Here is a 13,966-nt window from a genome sequence, read left to right as displayed (position 1 = left end):
ATTTATGTACATATATATATAGCCTATATATATCTAAAATCCAAGTTATTAATTTGAAGGTATGTAGTTTCATGAGCTTTGAAGCTCACAATATGACCTGGGATAAAGCAACAATAGTTTGTTTCACAGCCATTAGAAAGATTTGCTCCATGGTACCATAATCACATTCAGCAGTCTCAAAGCTGCGTCGTTTAACCAAAATCTAAGAGACCTTGAACTTGTTCTTATGATCAAAATACAAAAAAGTTAGAGAAAGTTACTTGTACACTAATAATAATTCCATAAAACATTAAACAGCTCTTAGGAATATCTGGTTCACCCTCTTCATTGTTTCTTTCTTCATGGTAAGAAAAAATGACTAACCTAATCTACACATACCTCTTCGGCCTCCATAACATTCTCCTCTTCACTTATCAGCCGAATTTGCCTGAATTACTTTAAAACAACAAGAAGGCAGATATGCTTGAATGAAGAAAAAGCCAATGGAGTGTCTCTTACCGTTTCAACTTTTCTCTGCAAGGGGATGTTGCCAGAAATAACTCGTGAAAATCTTGCTTATCATACAATGGTGATCGACCAGAGGGAGCTTTATGAAGGCAAACTCTCTTTCTTGCTTATGAATTGTCTGTCTTATCATCATCCTTCAATACTGTACTTGGGCCATCATCAAAACCAGATACCGGGGCCAGCTCGTTTAAGTCGAGGTAACGCCTTTTGCCTACTACACCCTCAACTTCTTCTTGGTCTGTTGTGCCGTTTGATTTGTTAAGTTGGTTATTCTCTTTTCCATTTGTTGTATCTGCATTGTCATTGACATCTCTCGGCTCTTCTTCTTCACCAGATTTTGTTTCTGGGTCGTTTGCATTTTCTTCAGAGTCCTGACTTCCCATTGTGAAATCCCCATTCCCTGTTTCATCAGAAGGTTCGTCCGGCTCAACAAACCGCTTACGTTTTGCCAGTCCTGTTGCTTCTTTGTCCGAGTCTGAGAACTCATATTGTTGGTAATCAATTCGCGTGGCTCTTTTACTTCGTCTCAGGCCTGGCCGAAAATCATTTGATCTTGATCTTAACTTAGTTTCTCTCCGTGGCATTTTCTTAGCCCTCCGGGGTTCATCACTATCCTCTTCGCTTGCACTTAGGGAATCTTCTTCTTCTTCCTCTTCTTCTTCTTCCTCATACTCAGCATTGTCTTCATCCCATTTGTATTCTTCATCTCCCTTTTCTTCATCTCCCTCAGAACCGCTAGAGAGCTTTTTCTGTTTACGCTTCTTCAGATATTCTTCATCATAAACTGCTTCCCCATAAATGTCATCGTCACTTTGAAATTCTACCTCATTGTCTGAAACAGTTTCAACAAAGTCCGTAGCTGAATATCGTTGAGGTCGTTGTCTGCGCCTGTTACTGCCACAACATTATACTTGTTAATTAAGCTAAAGGTTTGCATAGTTCCAGAGGGGAGATTTAAGGAGAGAAGAAAAATACACTGTATCTTGCCTTCTGTCCAAAGATTCATCTCTATGCTCATCGAAATCATCATAATCAGCAAAATCAGAAGATCTCCCAGATGCTGTATCGTTCACAGGCTCAGTAGGGTGGGTTGAACTGGTCGATCTGCCATTCGCAAGAGCGTCCAACCTGGCAGATTCTCTTCTGTGGAGAGGATGTTCTGGTGATGGATGTTTCTTCCTGAGATAGTATCACGAAAACAAACAGAATGTAAGAGACAATAGAAGATAGTCATCCAATAACAATGTTAGAGAAAACCAACAGAGATGATTCAATGCAAGGGAGACTCAGACGTACTTTGTTATCTTGATAGCATCATTTATGGACTTATCATAATCATCTGCAATAACTTTTGAAATTAGTAATACTTCAGTCCAGTAGAGATTTAGATGGATTTAAATAGGAAAAAATGCCAAAAAGGAAGAACCACGGGCATGAATTTCCAACAAGGTCATAACATTACCAAAAGTGTATCTAACTGGCTTCCTATCACGGAGAGATCGCCCAGCAAGACCATCAACAACCACAAAGTTATCAAGGAGAAGAGCCTGTCTGTGTTGCTTTTTCAACAATTTTTCTTTCCTCTGACAGTGGAAAAAATTCCATTATGAAAATATGCAGTTGAAGAGAATTTTCAGCCATGAAAAACAGAAAAAAAAAACAAAAAAAAAATAGAAAAGTATAGAGCAGATTGGAACCTTGTGTTCTTTTTCTATCTCAGGAAGCATATCTTTTACTAACTTCTTCCCTAGAGAAACTTCAATTCTACTACTACTCTGAAGAAGTTTTTCCTGAAAAACAAAGAGACAGAGCATCTCAAATCAGTAGTAAAGACATGGAAAGTTATACCTATTGTTTAGTTTAGTCCTTCACAGAAATTGACAGTTAAAAGTAAAGAAGTTCAGTCCGAAACATAAGTTTCGACAGAATAGTATATAGGATCTCCCTCGGGAAACCGCAAAAGGAGGTACTAAAGCATTGAAACAGATCCACAGTATAAAATTGTTTGTGTTCACCTTGTTAAACCCTATGATCAACTGCAACAAGAAAGGACATCTCTCGAGAAAAAGACACTGGACTCACTAACACAAACAACATACTCTAACCCATTAACATCCAACTATTGCATATGAGCCCTTTTAAGCCAGTTCTTAGCAGTGCTAACATTTTAATATGATTCACTCACAATAACTAAAGATATCAAGGATAATTTACAAGCAATCGTATGCACCATTCTTTGAGTAAAAATTCTCTGAAAATAACTGATTCTCCACATATATTTTTCTCAACCTATAGAGTATAATCCATTAAAGAAGATTAATATTCGAGTGCATGGTTAACACTAGCCTGCATGCTATCTAACCATATTCCATAGCAAGAATTAATTACAGACTCACTAAACAGACAGCATATAGAAGTATCCTAAGCAATTTATCTGGTAATTCAAAATCATTGATTGTAAAGAGACTTACAGAAACATCTTGGAATTCATCGAAATTAGTGGCAACAGTTTCCCATTGGTATGTTATGTTAGGAAGAATCTTGGAACCCTTTGTTTTGACCTTCAACACCTCTGCTTTCCTTATTTCCCGATATAAACGGTGACCAATTAAGGGATCTTCCTCATACCTTACATAAGAAACAAACAGGTAATATCAGATATATGCAAACAAAGGAGTCCTTTAGGTCTTTTTTCTTTGCTCCATACCAAAAATTAACTCCATGTGAATCACCCCCAACACGATCTTTGCGAAAAACTGACAGGTGAACGCCAGTTTTAAGAGAGTTGTCAATGTAGCTCCTGATATCCTCTTGCTGTAAGAAATACACAAAACCAATCAAAACTATAAGTGTTAAAACCACTTTGTTTCAAGTCAGTCATTAGCATCGCATCAGAAAGCTCCAGAGCTTAATAATGGACATCATAAACTGTAAACATATATACATGGTACCCTATATACATCAATACAGATATACAACATAATGAAAATTCAGTTTCAACTCTAGTGCGTTTCACAAATAACAAAAAGTTTTAGAGGATAAAACAATACAGATGGTATCAAGATTTGGATAATAGATCGTCATACAGTAGCAACAATACCTCAACACGAATATCACATAACGCTTTTAAAATCACCACACGGATGGCTGGATCAAGATTTTTGTAAACTTCAATCTCCCGCCTACAAGGTTAAGAAGAGAAGCTCATAAATGGATCACTAATCCGTTACCATGATATTCAGGAAAATTATGACAACTAACCCTTGCAAGGCAACAATAGGAAGGTCCCCTTCTGCAACCTAAATGAGTAGGTGAAGATCATGTCAGAAGATGATATAATGCAAAAAGTACTTGATTTATCAGGACAACGAAGTTAAGCAATCATTACCCAATGCCAGCAATCTCTTATTTTTCTGCACAGGACAGTTACCCAGGTATCACGGGTGAGAGCCATTCGAGTTACAGGCGGAATGGCCTGCAATTTGAAAGGAAGAAAATTGAATATTGCTCACAGAGAGAAATTATTAAGCAATTTGAACATCTCATAGTAGTGAAGAATATATTTGATTCCAAATCATGATTGATTAGTATCAACATAAACCAAAAGTAACTGCAGCACTTTAGAGAAAAATGGCAATTATAAATACGCACAAACAACAACAAAAATCATGATATCATGACAATGATCAAGGACTTTAATCAGGGAACTCTAAAAGAACTCATGAAGATGTTCCAGAAAAACTAGTGATCTATACTGGGCAGTACAAGCCTATAAGGTGCCTACGAGGAAAGCTAGCCAAAAACATAGATGCTATATCTTGGTCAACCAGCCGCTCAGCCAAAATGATTTGAAACTAAGAGTCCCTTTCATCCGAACTGAGAAAGACTTAGTAAGCTCAAGATATCGTTGAACAAGTTGGTTGTAGTCTACCCAAGTCGCATTACAAAGGGGCTTACCAAAAAAATTAGTCATACCCCTTGGAATATTTAATTTGAAGTGCAGAAGAAGATGCACCCAGGATTCAAAGAGAAGCAAATTTATATGAAGTAGAGGTGACATCACTTTGCAAGCAAATTGCAGTTAACATATAGGATACTAACACATTACCAGGTCCCCTTCTATTTCTCACTGGGTACAGCACCCAGGATTCTATATAATATCTAAACTTTAACAGAATCTTCTCACTCAAAACGGCAATTTTCTATTCTAGAACCATTCAGTACGCCAAAAAATGTCTTATCACTAGTTGTAGTACTAATAAGAGCCAACACTCAGGTCTAGAGCACCTAAACATGTTATTTTCATGTCAATGAGACAACCTCTAGTAGTACATTGAAGTTAATACAAACAGAAACCAAAGGAAACCAACAAGAATTAGGAAACAATCAATAAGAGACGAGAAGTACACTAAATGAGTAGGAATAAACACAACAATGGATGACCAAAGCACCAACCTTTAGCAGAGGAATGTGAATATCACTTAAAGTATCGTTTGGAGTAAGCAAAGCCGTTTCAAACTCCTCCGCTGAAAACTCCGCATTGATTTTCAAAAGCGGTCTAAATACCTTCATCACCATCCAGAAAAAGAAACAAAAAAACGAACTTTGAGAGTTAGTTACTCATTGGCAGCTAAGAACCAGAAGACGAAACACAATTGAAGTTAACAGAGAGCTCACATGCAAGAAATTGAGCACAGAAGCAAGTTCCCACATAGAACGAAGATTCCACCGCGGCATCTGTGAAGGTTCCGGTGGCGGAACAAGAGAAGTAATGATTTTAGTAGAACTTCCTCCAGCAACGCATTGCTTCGGATTACTCTCATCATCTCCGTCGTTCTCTTCATCCTCTTGATCGTCATCCTCCGAATCCTCATCTTCCTCCACCACCTCTTCTCTCCGTCGATGCTGCTCTCGTTTATACTCCTTCTTAGGCGGCTTAAGCTTTCTCTCCGCCGCTTGAAGCTCTTGAAGCCGCTGCTGAGCCCTAACAGTACAAGCCCGAGAAGGACGCGTTCTCCTAAGCGTCAAAGGCTCCTCCTTTGGAATTTTGGTATCTGTAACCGGAGCTACATCGTCAGCTGGAGATCGGTCAGGGACGATATCGGAGGAGGAACCCATTAGAGAGCGTAGAGATTAAAGATCGAAATTAGGGTTTTTTTCTGGGTGTAAATTTGAGATTTTTAGGAAGAGAGAATCAAAACCCTTTTGGCATTGTGGGGAAATCGAAATCGGTTAATCAGAGAGAGACAAGGAGGAAGAAAGGAAGGTCCAAAAGCGTCGACTGGTGTTTGGGTTTTGAAAACGCTGTCGTTTTTGGGGTTTGTGTGAGAGAGATGAAGAAGAAAATCTGAGGAAAAAGAAGATTGAGATGGTAAATAAATGTCAAATAGGTCTCTCTGAGAGAATTGATCAGAGGAAAGGAAACGACTCGTTAAGCGAGAGTGAAACACGAGGGTCTGAGAAAATAGAGGGGCTCACAGTTTTATTAGGGCTCGAGAGAGATTTTTTGTGTTTTTTTTTCTTCTTCTTTTTTTTATTAACCCAACAAAAAAAACTTTATTAATTTTTATAGAACTAGTAAAAGCACTTTATTGGTTTTTTATAATAGTGTTAGATTTTTTAAAAAAATTACTACAGCATTTTAAAAATATTACAAAGATAATTTTATGAAAATATTGATTTGAGAAACATAACTAGATGTAGTGTATCAACATGACTATTGAAGTAACCCATTAAAAGGAACCATCTCAAGTAAAGTATCTCTAAATAGCAAACCTCATCATTAATACTTCTCAATCAGACCAAGGAGGTAAAAAAATCTAACTTTGGTTCTTACATTAATTACTTCATTTATGTCACACAACTATATTCCATGGACTAAATTACAAATAAACTTCTCCAAAAAACAAAGAACCTCTTCTTACAAGTATATGTTATGTAGTTGTATTTTATTACACAGTTTAGATTTTTCAATCAATAATAAATTTGAACAATCGCATGTAAATACAAAACACAAATGGCACTGTACAACATTGTGTACATGATATTCACAAGTCACAACTCTTTATCGACGATGCAATATCTTCTCAAAGATCTGTCGATATATCGTCTTTGTCCGAAAAACCAACACACATGAGACAAGAAATCCGAGGAAAGCCACAGATGCAATTACCACATATGCCAATCGGAAACAATGAGGACCGTAACACGTGTTACCTTCTCCGATAATGGTGCGATCATAGATATATCCAATCAATCTTACAGAGAAGATATATGAACCCATAGGACTAGCAATTGAAATGGTGTTGTAGATTGTTCCCATGTGCTTAACTCCAAATAGTTCTGATGTAATTGTTGGCATTAACGACCATTGTGAGCCATAACAAATGCCTACGATAATCGAACCGGGGTAAAGATTTCCTTGAAAACCAGAGGCTATGATTAGATGACCTATGGTCATAGTTCCAAGAGTTGTAGCCATTAGCAACGGACGTGGCCATCCTTTTCTGTGCAGCAACCAATCCGAGACATAACCACCTCCAAACCGACCAATAAAGTTCCATATATTCCATAAAGCCAACAATGAGTTTATCTCAACGCTAGTGTATCGAAGAGACTCACCTATTTGTCTGATGTTATTTATCGTCGAAATCCCGGATCCCATTCCACATATCATTGCAAGAAACAACAACCAAAAGTCTACATTACACATAGCTTGTAAAAGATTCAAGCTTTTGTCTTCATCTAGCATCAAAATCTCTCCAGAGGTTGTTGCTTCCAGATTATCTACCAAAGGAGAATAAACAGATGACAACGGTTTCTCGATACTGTCCCGGTGTGCTCTTACCGCAACTAGTAGAGGCGATGAAAGCAGAACAAGTAGAACTGCAAGTGTGACAGCATTGGCCCATGATGGTAAACTTAAAGTGCTCTTCAGAATAATAGTAATCATAAGGTAAGCTGCAATGATAAGTGACAAAGTTGATAAACCATCCAAATGTTTCTTCTCATCCACTGTGCTTGTCTTGTATACCCTGACTAGAGGCATCACCAAAACAGAGAGAAGTGAAGGTACAATTGCAAGTAGAAGAATAAAAGTCTTTGGATCTCCAGGACATACGACTTCATACAGCTGAATTAACATTGCTCCGCTTAGTCCAACAAAACCCTGCAAAGAACGAAAGCGAAGACATAATTTGCAAAACAGAACCCAAAACAGAGGATTTATCTGATTTATCAGAATCAGTCTTAAGGTCCCAGAGAAGTAGCAGTAACAAGATATCAACACTAAGCAAATAAAATTTCATAAAGCTTGAGTCTTTTATTACCTTCATAATGCCAACAGCAGTGCCACCATAGTCAGCAAAATTCTCTAAGGAGCTCACAACATTGGCGGTGTTAAGAAACGTTAAAGACTGTGCAGCTATAAACATAAATAGACACATGACCGGAACCGGAGGCCGTTTAATTAAACCGGTAACAGAAGCCCACATTAGGAAATAACCGGTGAAATTCAAAATCGCTCCGATCAAAATCACCACCCAAGGTCCTCCTCGACGTTCCCGTCCATCACGGCGACGGCGATTGAAAGTGGCTGCAGTGTATACAAGTCCCGATAAAACTCCGACGTTACCTCCAATGTCTTTGAAGACGGAGACTGTATCAAGGGTTGATTGATCGTAAGATTGAGTTGACTTTAAGATCGCTGAGTAGATTCCGAAGGTGTATGAACCTCCTGCGCTACACTGGATCCATATACTCGCCGTCATCGCCATCCATTTCGTTCTCAGAATCTCCGTCGCCATTTTTCCGCCGGAGAAGAAAAAGACAGAATTACTTCTTTTTTTTCCACCTCTTGGCGCAAACTGACATGCACGAATTTGAGATTTGTTTGAACAAATGTGGATCCATTATTGGGCTCATTGATGACTATTGGATTAGGGCCCATTTGGTTCGCCGTTTGGCACGCTACAGCCACAAATGACACGTGTAGGAGAGGAAGACGGAGTTAACGGGGATGGTCACGGGATCATCCAATGAACGTCAGTTATTTTAATGACTCATTTGTATTTGGCCACGTCAAAATATTTAGCAAAATTCAAATATTTTAACTTCTTTTTTGTTATAAACAGAGAAAGAGATAGAAGAAATGAGTGTGTTATTCCATTGAGATAAAGGGTTCTTTATATAGGAGTACAAGGAAAAGGGTAAAACCCTAGAAACATCTAGATGATGGGCTTAGATGATGGGCCTTATAATGGGCATCCATCTTTATTCATAACACTCCCCCTGATGACCATTATAGTATCATAACTCGTAAAGTATTTGAAATGCTGCCTCATTAAAAACCTTACCAGGAAAACCCAATGGGAAAAACCATGGTTAAGGGAAAAAGAGTGCAACATACAATTACTCCCCCTTATGAGTATATTCGTCGAGATCTTTGAGACGGCGTAATCCGATACGATAGACTAACTTCTTGAAAGTAGCAGTAGGTAGCGCCTTGGTGAATAAGTCAGCCAGATTATCATTCGAACGGATCTGTAGAACTCGTACATCGCCGCTCTTTTGTAGATCGTGTGTGTAGAAGAATTTTGGTAGGATGTGCTTTGTTCTATCGCCTTTGATGTATCCGTCTTTGAGTTGTGCGATGCATGCTGCATTGTCTTCGTACATAATTGTTGGAGTCTTTTTTCTGCATACATACCACAGTCTTCTTGTATATGGTGAACTATGGATCTTAGCCATACACACTCGCGGCTATCTTCATGAATTGGTAAAATCTCTGCATGATTAAACAGTATTTGAGAATAAGTCTGCCAATTCTTCTCTTGAACAAATTTCTGGATAAAGTACAACCCCATTCTTCTGCTGCTCATGAATCTTTTAGATGATTCATCTTGACCATCTTATTTATTTCTCTAAATATCATTAGTGTATAATATTCATTTGGATGATTGATAGAATTTCCTAATATTCATCAAGTGTATTATTTGCGTGTTCTTTAGTGTCTCGTTAAAAACCTTGTCATAGAAAAATCATGTGGGATAAAAACTATGATAAGGAAAAAGGGTACATCCACGCATATCATTCAATCTCCCCCTCGGAAACATCTTCTTCAGGAGATGATTTTCAATCAAATACAATATCTCGTTGGAATTAATAACCATAATCTTAATGATCCAAATTATATGGTTTTCATATAGACTTATAAATATCATTATCTAGTGATATTTTATCATACATTATTGTCATCGTATTACTTATGATAACTCTGTAGGAGTTTTAATGATTTTCAAAACAAATATTAGTTTGATCAATAGATTTTGACAAACTCAACATAAATATACATTTATATGATTATATGTCATGTTACATATTTCTTTTTTTTTTTTTTTTTTTTTTTTTTTTTATTCGATCGAGTAGAGTTCTAGAGAACATAATTCTCATATAATTAATCCTTCAGAGATTATATCTTTCAAGAATTTCATATAAATGTCATATCCAGTGTTCCGTCTCTTATTGTCAGACTTTAGATACTTAAAAAATATTACATCCACCACAAGAGAATATATCTCTTCATAATACATTTCTTATCTTTGTGAAAATCTCATTAATTTCACTATTCTTTCACATAAAGACTCATTTATTTTCCACTGGTTTTACACATCATGTGCATAGACTACTAGTCCAAATATCTCTACTAGAGATTATAATTATATGTCTATTTCTTCTTTTCCATTTATTGGCTAATCATTACTTTGTGTACACTTTTCAATAGACTTTCTTTCATAATCCTCCTTTTGTCTATAATATCAACTGCTCATAGCATGCAAATATATTACGACGTCGATTTGCTTTTGATTCCATTATATTTTGACATGACATAGCTAGCTAGATCTCTTCATTGTCAAGTACTTGAATGTTTCATTTGTCATGTTTATGTCTCTTTTAGAGATCATTCACTCTCTTCAAGAGATCATCAAAATATATATTTCCTCAATTTGGTCATTTTTAATTTTGTGCTCCTTCACTTTTACGAGGATATTTATATTTGAAACCAAGGTCTATTACGCTTCATGCGATCTTAAGACTCAATAGCAGTTTGAAATTGGTCCTTACAGGACATTCATTATATTCTGGAGCATTTAATTTACAACTGGTATAAGTGACTTCATCACTTTATTTGGGTCAGCAAATGCGTCTGGCAATTACAACGCTAAATTCTGTAATTGAATTATCTTTTGGACTCTTAATATACATTCTTTACTCCGAGGATCATTGATAATTCATTTCTATTTATCTTTTTCACCAGCTGTATACATTTTCCCCCTTATGTTGGAATAGCTGACTATATAATATGATAGTCTTCAAAACGAGCGGTATATAAATCCTTCTAGGATGGCTTAGTTATCATTCATATCCAACATGTATTTTTATCCTCCTTTGAGGGTTCATCTCTGCGTGCTGTGGTGGAGCACTTTTCACATTCAAAGCTTTTAGATGAAAACTATTTGGTTTCTGACCCAAAACCAATAATAATGGGGAAAACTATTAATTATTCATTGGCTTGATGCGTATCGATGTTACTAAACCATTTTGTGTATGAACATGAATTTCAAAATGTTAAACACTTATCCCAACGGATATCCAATAATGGTTATTATAAATAAACACTGAAATACTCTTGTACTTTAATCAAGAAAGTAATCTCGTAAACTCTATGTTGCGGGTTTATAACAAGGATAAATATGACCTTCTTGTCGATGCAACAATCGAGTCAATGCGTCCATTGAATCGATGCATCTTTTATACCCATTAGGTATCTAAATGTCATATAGTGGGTGATCAACCCATAATCATCTCCTTGTATATACTTACGAATAGATAAAGTCCAAATTACTTACACTGGTAAAAATCACATTATCATATTGCTTTCTGAGCAAGTAACATTTGATAAATCATTAGGGAGAATCTTCTGGTTTTTCACCTAATGTCCACATAATTCTCAATACTTTCACATCATCATTAAACCAGGATGACCAATCCGGTTAAGCCAAATATACTCTTGAAACTTTTAATTCTTTTGAAACTTGTAGTTCTTTCAAAACTTCTAATTTACTTTTCATTGCTTATCAGTTACTCCCTTAATGAGATCTTATAATCAAAATTACTTCCATGTATTTTAATAATCAATCATATGTTAATAAAACAATAACGAGATAATAATTAAAATTTTATATTCTAGTATAAACGATATTAAATTTGTCTAACTATGTAAGATCTTATATTCACTTCAGAATATGAGTATTACTTATCATAGATAACTCATATATTTTTTTTTTTTTAGCCTTTGAAAAACACTCGATTTAAGTTCATAATAGTTCTTAAATTTCTTTCAAATATTGTGTCTACAGGACAACGATACTTGCGTAAAAGTTTAATCGTCTGTTTTACCATCTTCGCATCAGAGATATTCTCTTAACAATGTGAGTTATATTCAAAAAGAGACTTCAAGTCTTGAAGTTTTAGTAATAACTAATTATAATTTATTTTATCTAATAACAAATTCATATAAGAATTGCTTTATACAACTTTTAGATCTTTAGTAGTCAAAGATTGAACATAATCTTCTGGATATGTCACTTATTATCCATTCATTACTTCTCCTTCTCGAGATGATGAAACTTCAAGTTCATCCATCTCGTATTGAATTCCACTCTAGAATCATAATGTATTTATATCTTATCATATTAACTTTGAGATTTGGAGAACTATACCGCATCGATGATTTTAATTTTGTATTCCCATAGAAAACAATGTATATGCTCTTCTAGAGTCTTTTAATAAGATTTTATACTACTTGATATACTAGATTATTTCATCGTTAGAAATTTTTTTTCTTTTTTTATATTTATTTTCTCAACTTCTGGTGATAATTTAAGTTTTTGAAAAAACTTTGACCATCAAAAATATGATATCTTCTTAAAATACATTAAACTAGTCATTCATGAAAATTTCTATAAGTGGTTATACCTTTAAATTAAGTTATTTATCAATCAATTTATTTCATAAAATAATCAAGTATTATATACTAATACAATTTTAATGCAATATTGTAAAACCAATCAGAATAAAACTATTTTGTGCAAAATCTGGATTTTACATATATCTTGACAAAACTTTTATTTAGGGTAATATGAATTCGTGCAAAATTTAGGTAAAATAATTTCGTGCAAAATTAGGGCAAAACCATGAACAATTTTTTTTTTTTTTTTTTTAGATACCACAAAGATTTAGAGAAAAAAAATCTTATAAAAAGAAAAATTATCTTGCAACGTTTTTAGTAAAAATAATAATAACACAATCAAATATATGCAAATCTTATAAAAAGATTTAGATAATAATAACACAAAGATTTAGATATATGGAATCTTATAAAAAGAAAAATTATCTTGCAACGTTTTTAGTAAAAATAATAATAACACAATCAAATATATGGAAATCAAATATTTAATATGGAAAAGTCAATATCTAAAAGTGATAAGATATGTATAACGTTTTAATCAAAGGAGTTAAATAAGGGATATCATATCAATCATAAATGGATTTTAGACAATATAGTATTTATAAAATGATATTGAATATAGATGCAACTATTCAAAACTGGAATGCTAAAACATTAATACATGCTTGCATCACCCACCACCATGCTATGAATAGTTACAAAATTAGTTATATAATTATAAAATTGGTAATTTATATATTCAATATTGTAATAGTAAATCACAAAAATTAACAATTAGCAAGCATGATTCTCTTCTTTAACGATTTTCTTTGTAGAATCATTGAATCATGCGATAGTAATTATAGAAACAAATGATAAGCATGATTCTCTTCTTTATTGAATCATTGAAAACATGCTTTTACCGATCTATACTATAATCATCGATCGGCTCATATTGTTTTGTTTCAATAATAGAAAATAAGTATTATGAACCATGAGTCGATAAGTAAACATGGTTCTTAAAAATGTAAGAATCTCTATATCTACCTTTTAGAGCGTGCTGATAACGTGTTATAAACAGAGAAAGAGATAGAAGAAATGAGTGTGTTATTCCATTGAGATAAAGGGTTCTTTATATAGGAGTACAAGGAAAAGGGTAAAACCCTAGAAACATCTAGATGATGGGCTTAGATGATGGGCCTTATAATGGGCATCCATCTTTATTCATAACATTTTTTTTGTTGTTGGGGCAAATTGGATCCATACACTGGATTAAAAATAAAATAATGTTTATGTCGGAGATAAATTTACAATTGGAAGAAAGAAAAATAGTAAAGGACAAATAGAAAAATGGGGGATCACATGGGGACAAGAAGTAAATAAATCCCGCCAATGTATGATAAAAGCCTTCTTGGTTGTTGTTGTTACGTTTAATAACGTCTCCATCACTCT

The 13,966-nt window shown here is 34.8% G+C and overlaps 2 protein-coding genes and 1 pseudogene across 5 annotated transcripts; all 3 read right to left on the bottom strand.

The window, feature by feature from the left end:
• Positions 1-55: 55 nt before the first annotated feature.
• On the bottom strand, positions 56-5,987 carry AT1G18950 (DDT domain superfamily). Of its 3 annotated transcripts, none has more exons than NM_001332379.1 (12): positions 5,185-5,987; positions 4,963-5,073; positions 3,896-3,982; positions 3,769-3,806; positions 3,608-3,689; positions 3,215-3,321; positions 2,979-3,135; positions 2,205-2,297; positions 1,970-2,090; positions 1,804-1,846; positions 1,483-1,686; positions 56-1,401 (listed from the first exon to the last, which is right to left on the bottom strand). In NM_001332379.1, the coding sequence occupies exons 1-12, from the start codon at positions 5,623-5,625 to the stop codon at positions 615-617; spliced, it is 2,271 nt and encodes a 756-aa protein (NP_001321622.1). In that variant the 5' UTR covers positions 5,626-5,987; the 3' UTR covers positions 56-614. The 3 variants fall into 3 exon arrangements, with proteins under 3 accessions (NP_001321622.1, NP_001321623.1, NP_173329.2); NM_001332380.1 differs by having other exon boundaries at positions 1,495-1,686; NM_101752.4 differs by having other exon boundaries at positions 245-1,395; positions 1,495-1,686; positions 5,185-5,765.
• A 374-nt stretch (positions 5,988-6,361) lies between these two features.
• AT1G18940 (Nodulin-like / Major Facilitator Superfamily protein) lies at positions 6,362-8,383 on the bottom strand. Its single transcript, NM_101751.2, has 2 exons — positions 7,836-8,383; positions 6,362-7,675 (listed from the first exon to the last, which is right to left on the bottom strand). Exons 1-2 carry the CDS (start codon positions 8,310-8,312, stop codon positions 6,572-6,574), a joined length of 1,581 nt encoding a protein of 526 aa, NP_173328.1. The 5' UTR covers positions 8,313-8,383; the 3' UTR covers positions 6,362-6,571.
• Positions 8,384-8,916: 533 nt separating this feature from the next.
• Positions 8,917-9,292, bottom strand: AT1G18930 (annotated as a pseudogene; the record flags this gene model as incomplete). Its single annotated transcript has 1 exon — positions 8,917-9,292.
• Between the last annotated feature and the right edge of the window lie 4,674 nt (positions 9,293-13,966).

Source organism: Arabidopsis thaliana (genome assembly GCF_000001735.4).
Source record: "Arabidopsis thaliana chromosome 1 sequence".
NCBI classification, from domain to species: domain Eukaryota; kingdom Viridiplantae; phylum Streptophyta; class Magnoliopsida; order Brassicales; family Brassicaceae; genus Arabidopsis; species Arabidopsis thaliana.
Note: the sequence above shows the minus strand (reverse complement) of the source record. Positions and strands in the feature narration are given on the sequence as shown.

Bases quoted from the DNA above. Each gene is read 5' to 3' on its own strand.
- AT1G18940 (NM_101751.2), bottom strand. From the start codon at position 8,312: ATGGCGACGGAGATTCTGAGAACGAAATGGATGGCGATGACGGCGAGT. The intron at 7,676-7,835 runs GTAATAAAAGAC...CGTTCTTTGCAG, and splicing joins CTGCTGTTGGCATTATGAAG to GGTTTTGTTGGACTAAGCGG.
- AT1G18950 (NM_001332379.1), bottom strand. From the start codon at position 5,625: ATGGGTTCCTCCTCCGATATCGTCCCTGACCGATCTCCAGCTGACGAT. The intron at 3,322-3,607 runs GTATTGTTGCTA...TATTTCTTACAG, and splicing joins TATGTGATATTCGTGTTGAG to CAAGAGGATATCAGGAGCTA. The intron at 1,687-1,803 runs GTACGTCTGAGT...ATACTATCTCAG, and splicing joins GATGCTATCAAGATAACAAA to GAAGAAACATCCATCACCAG.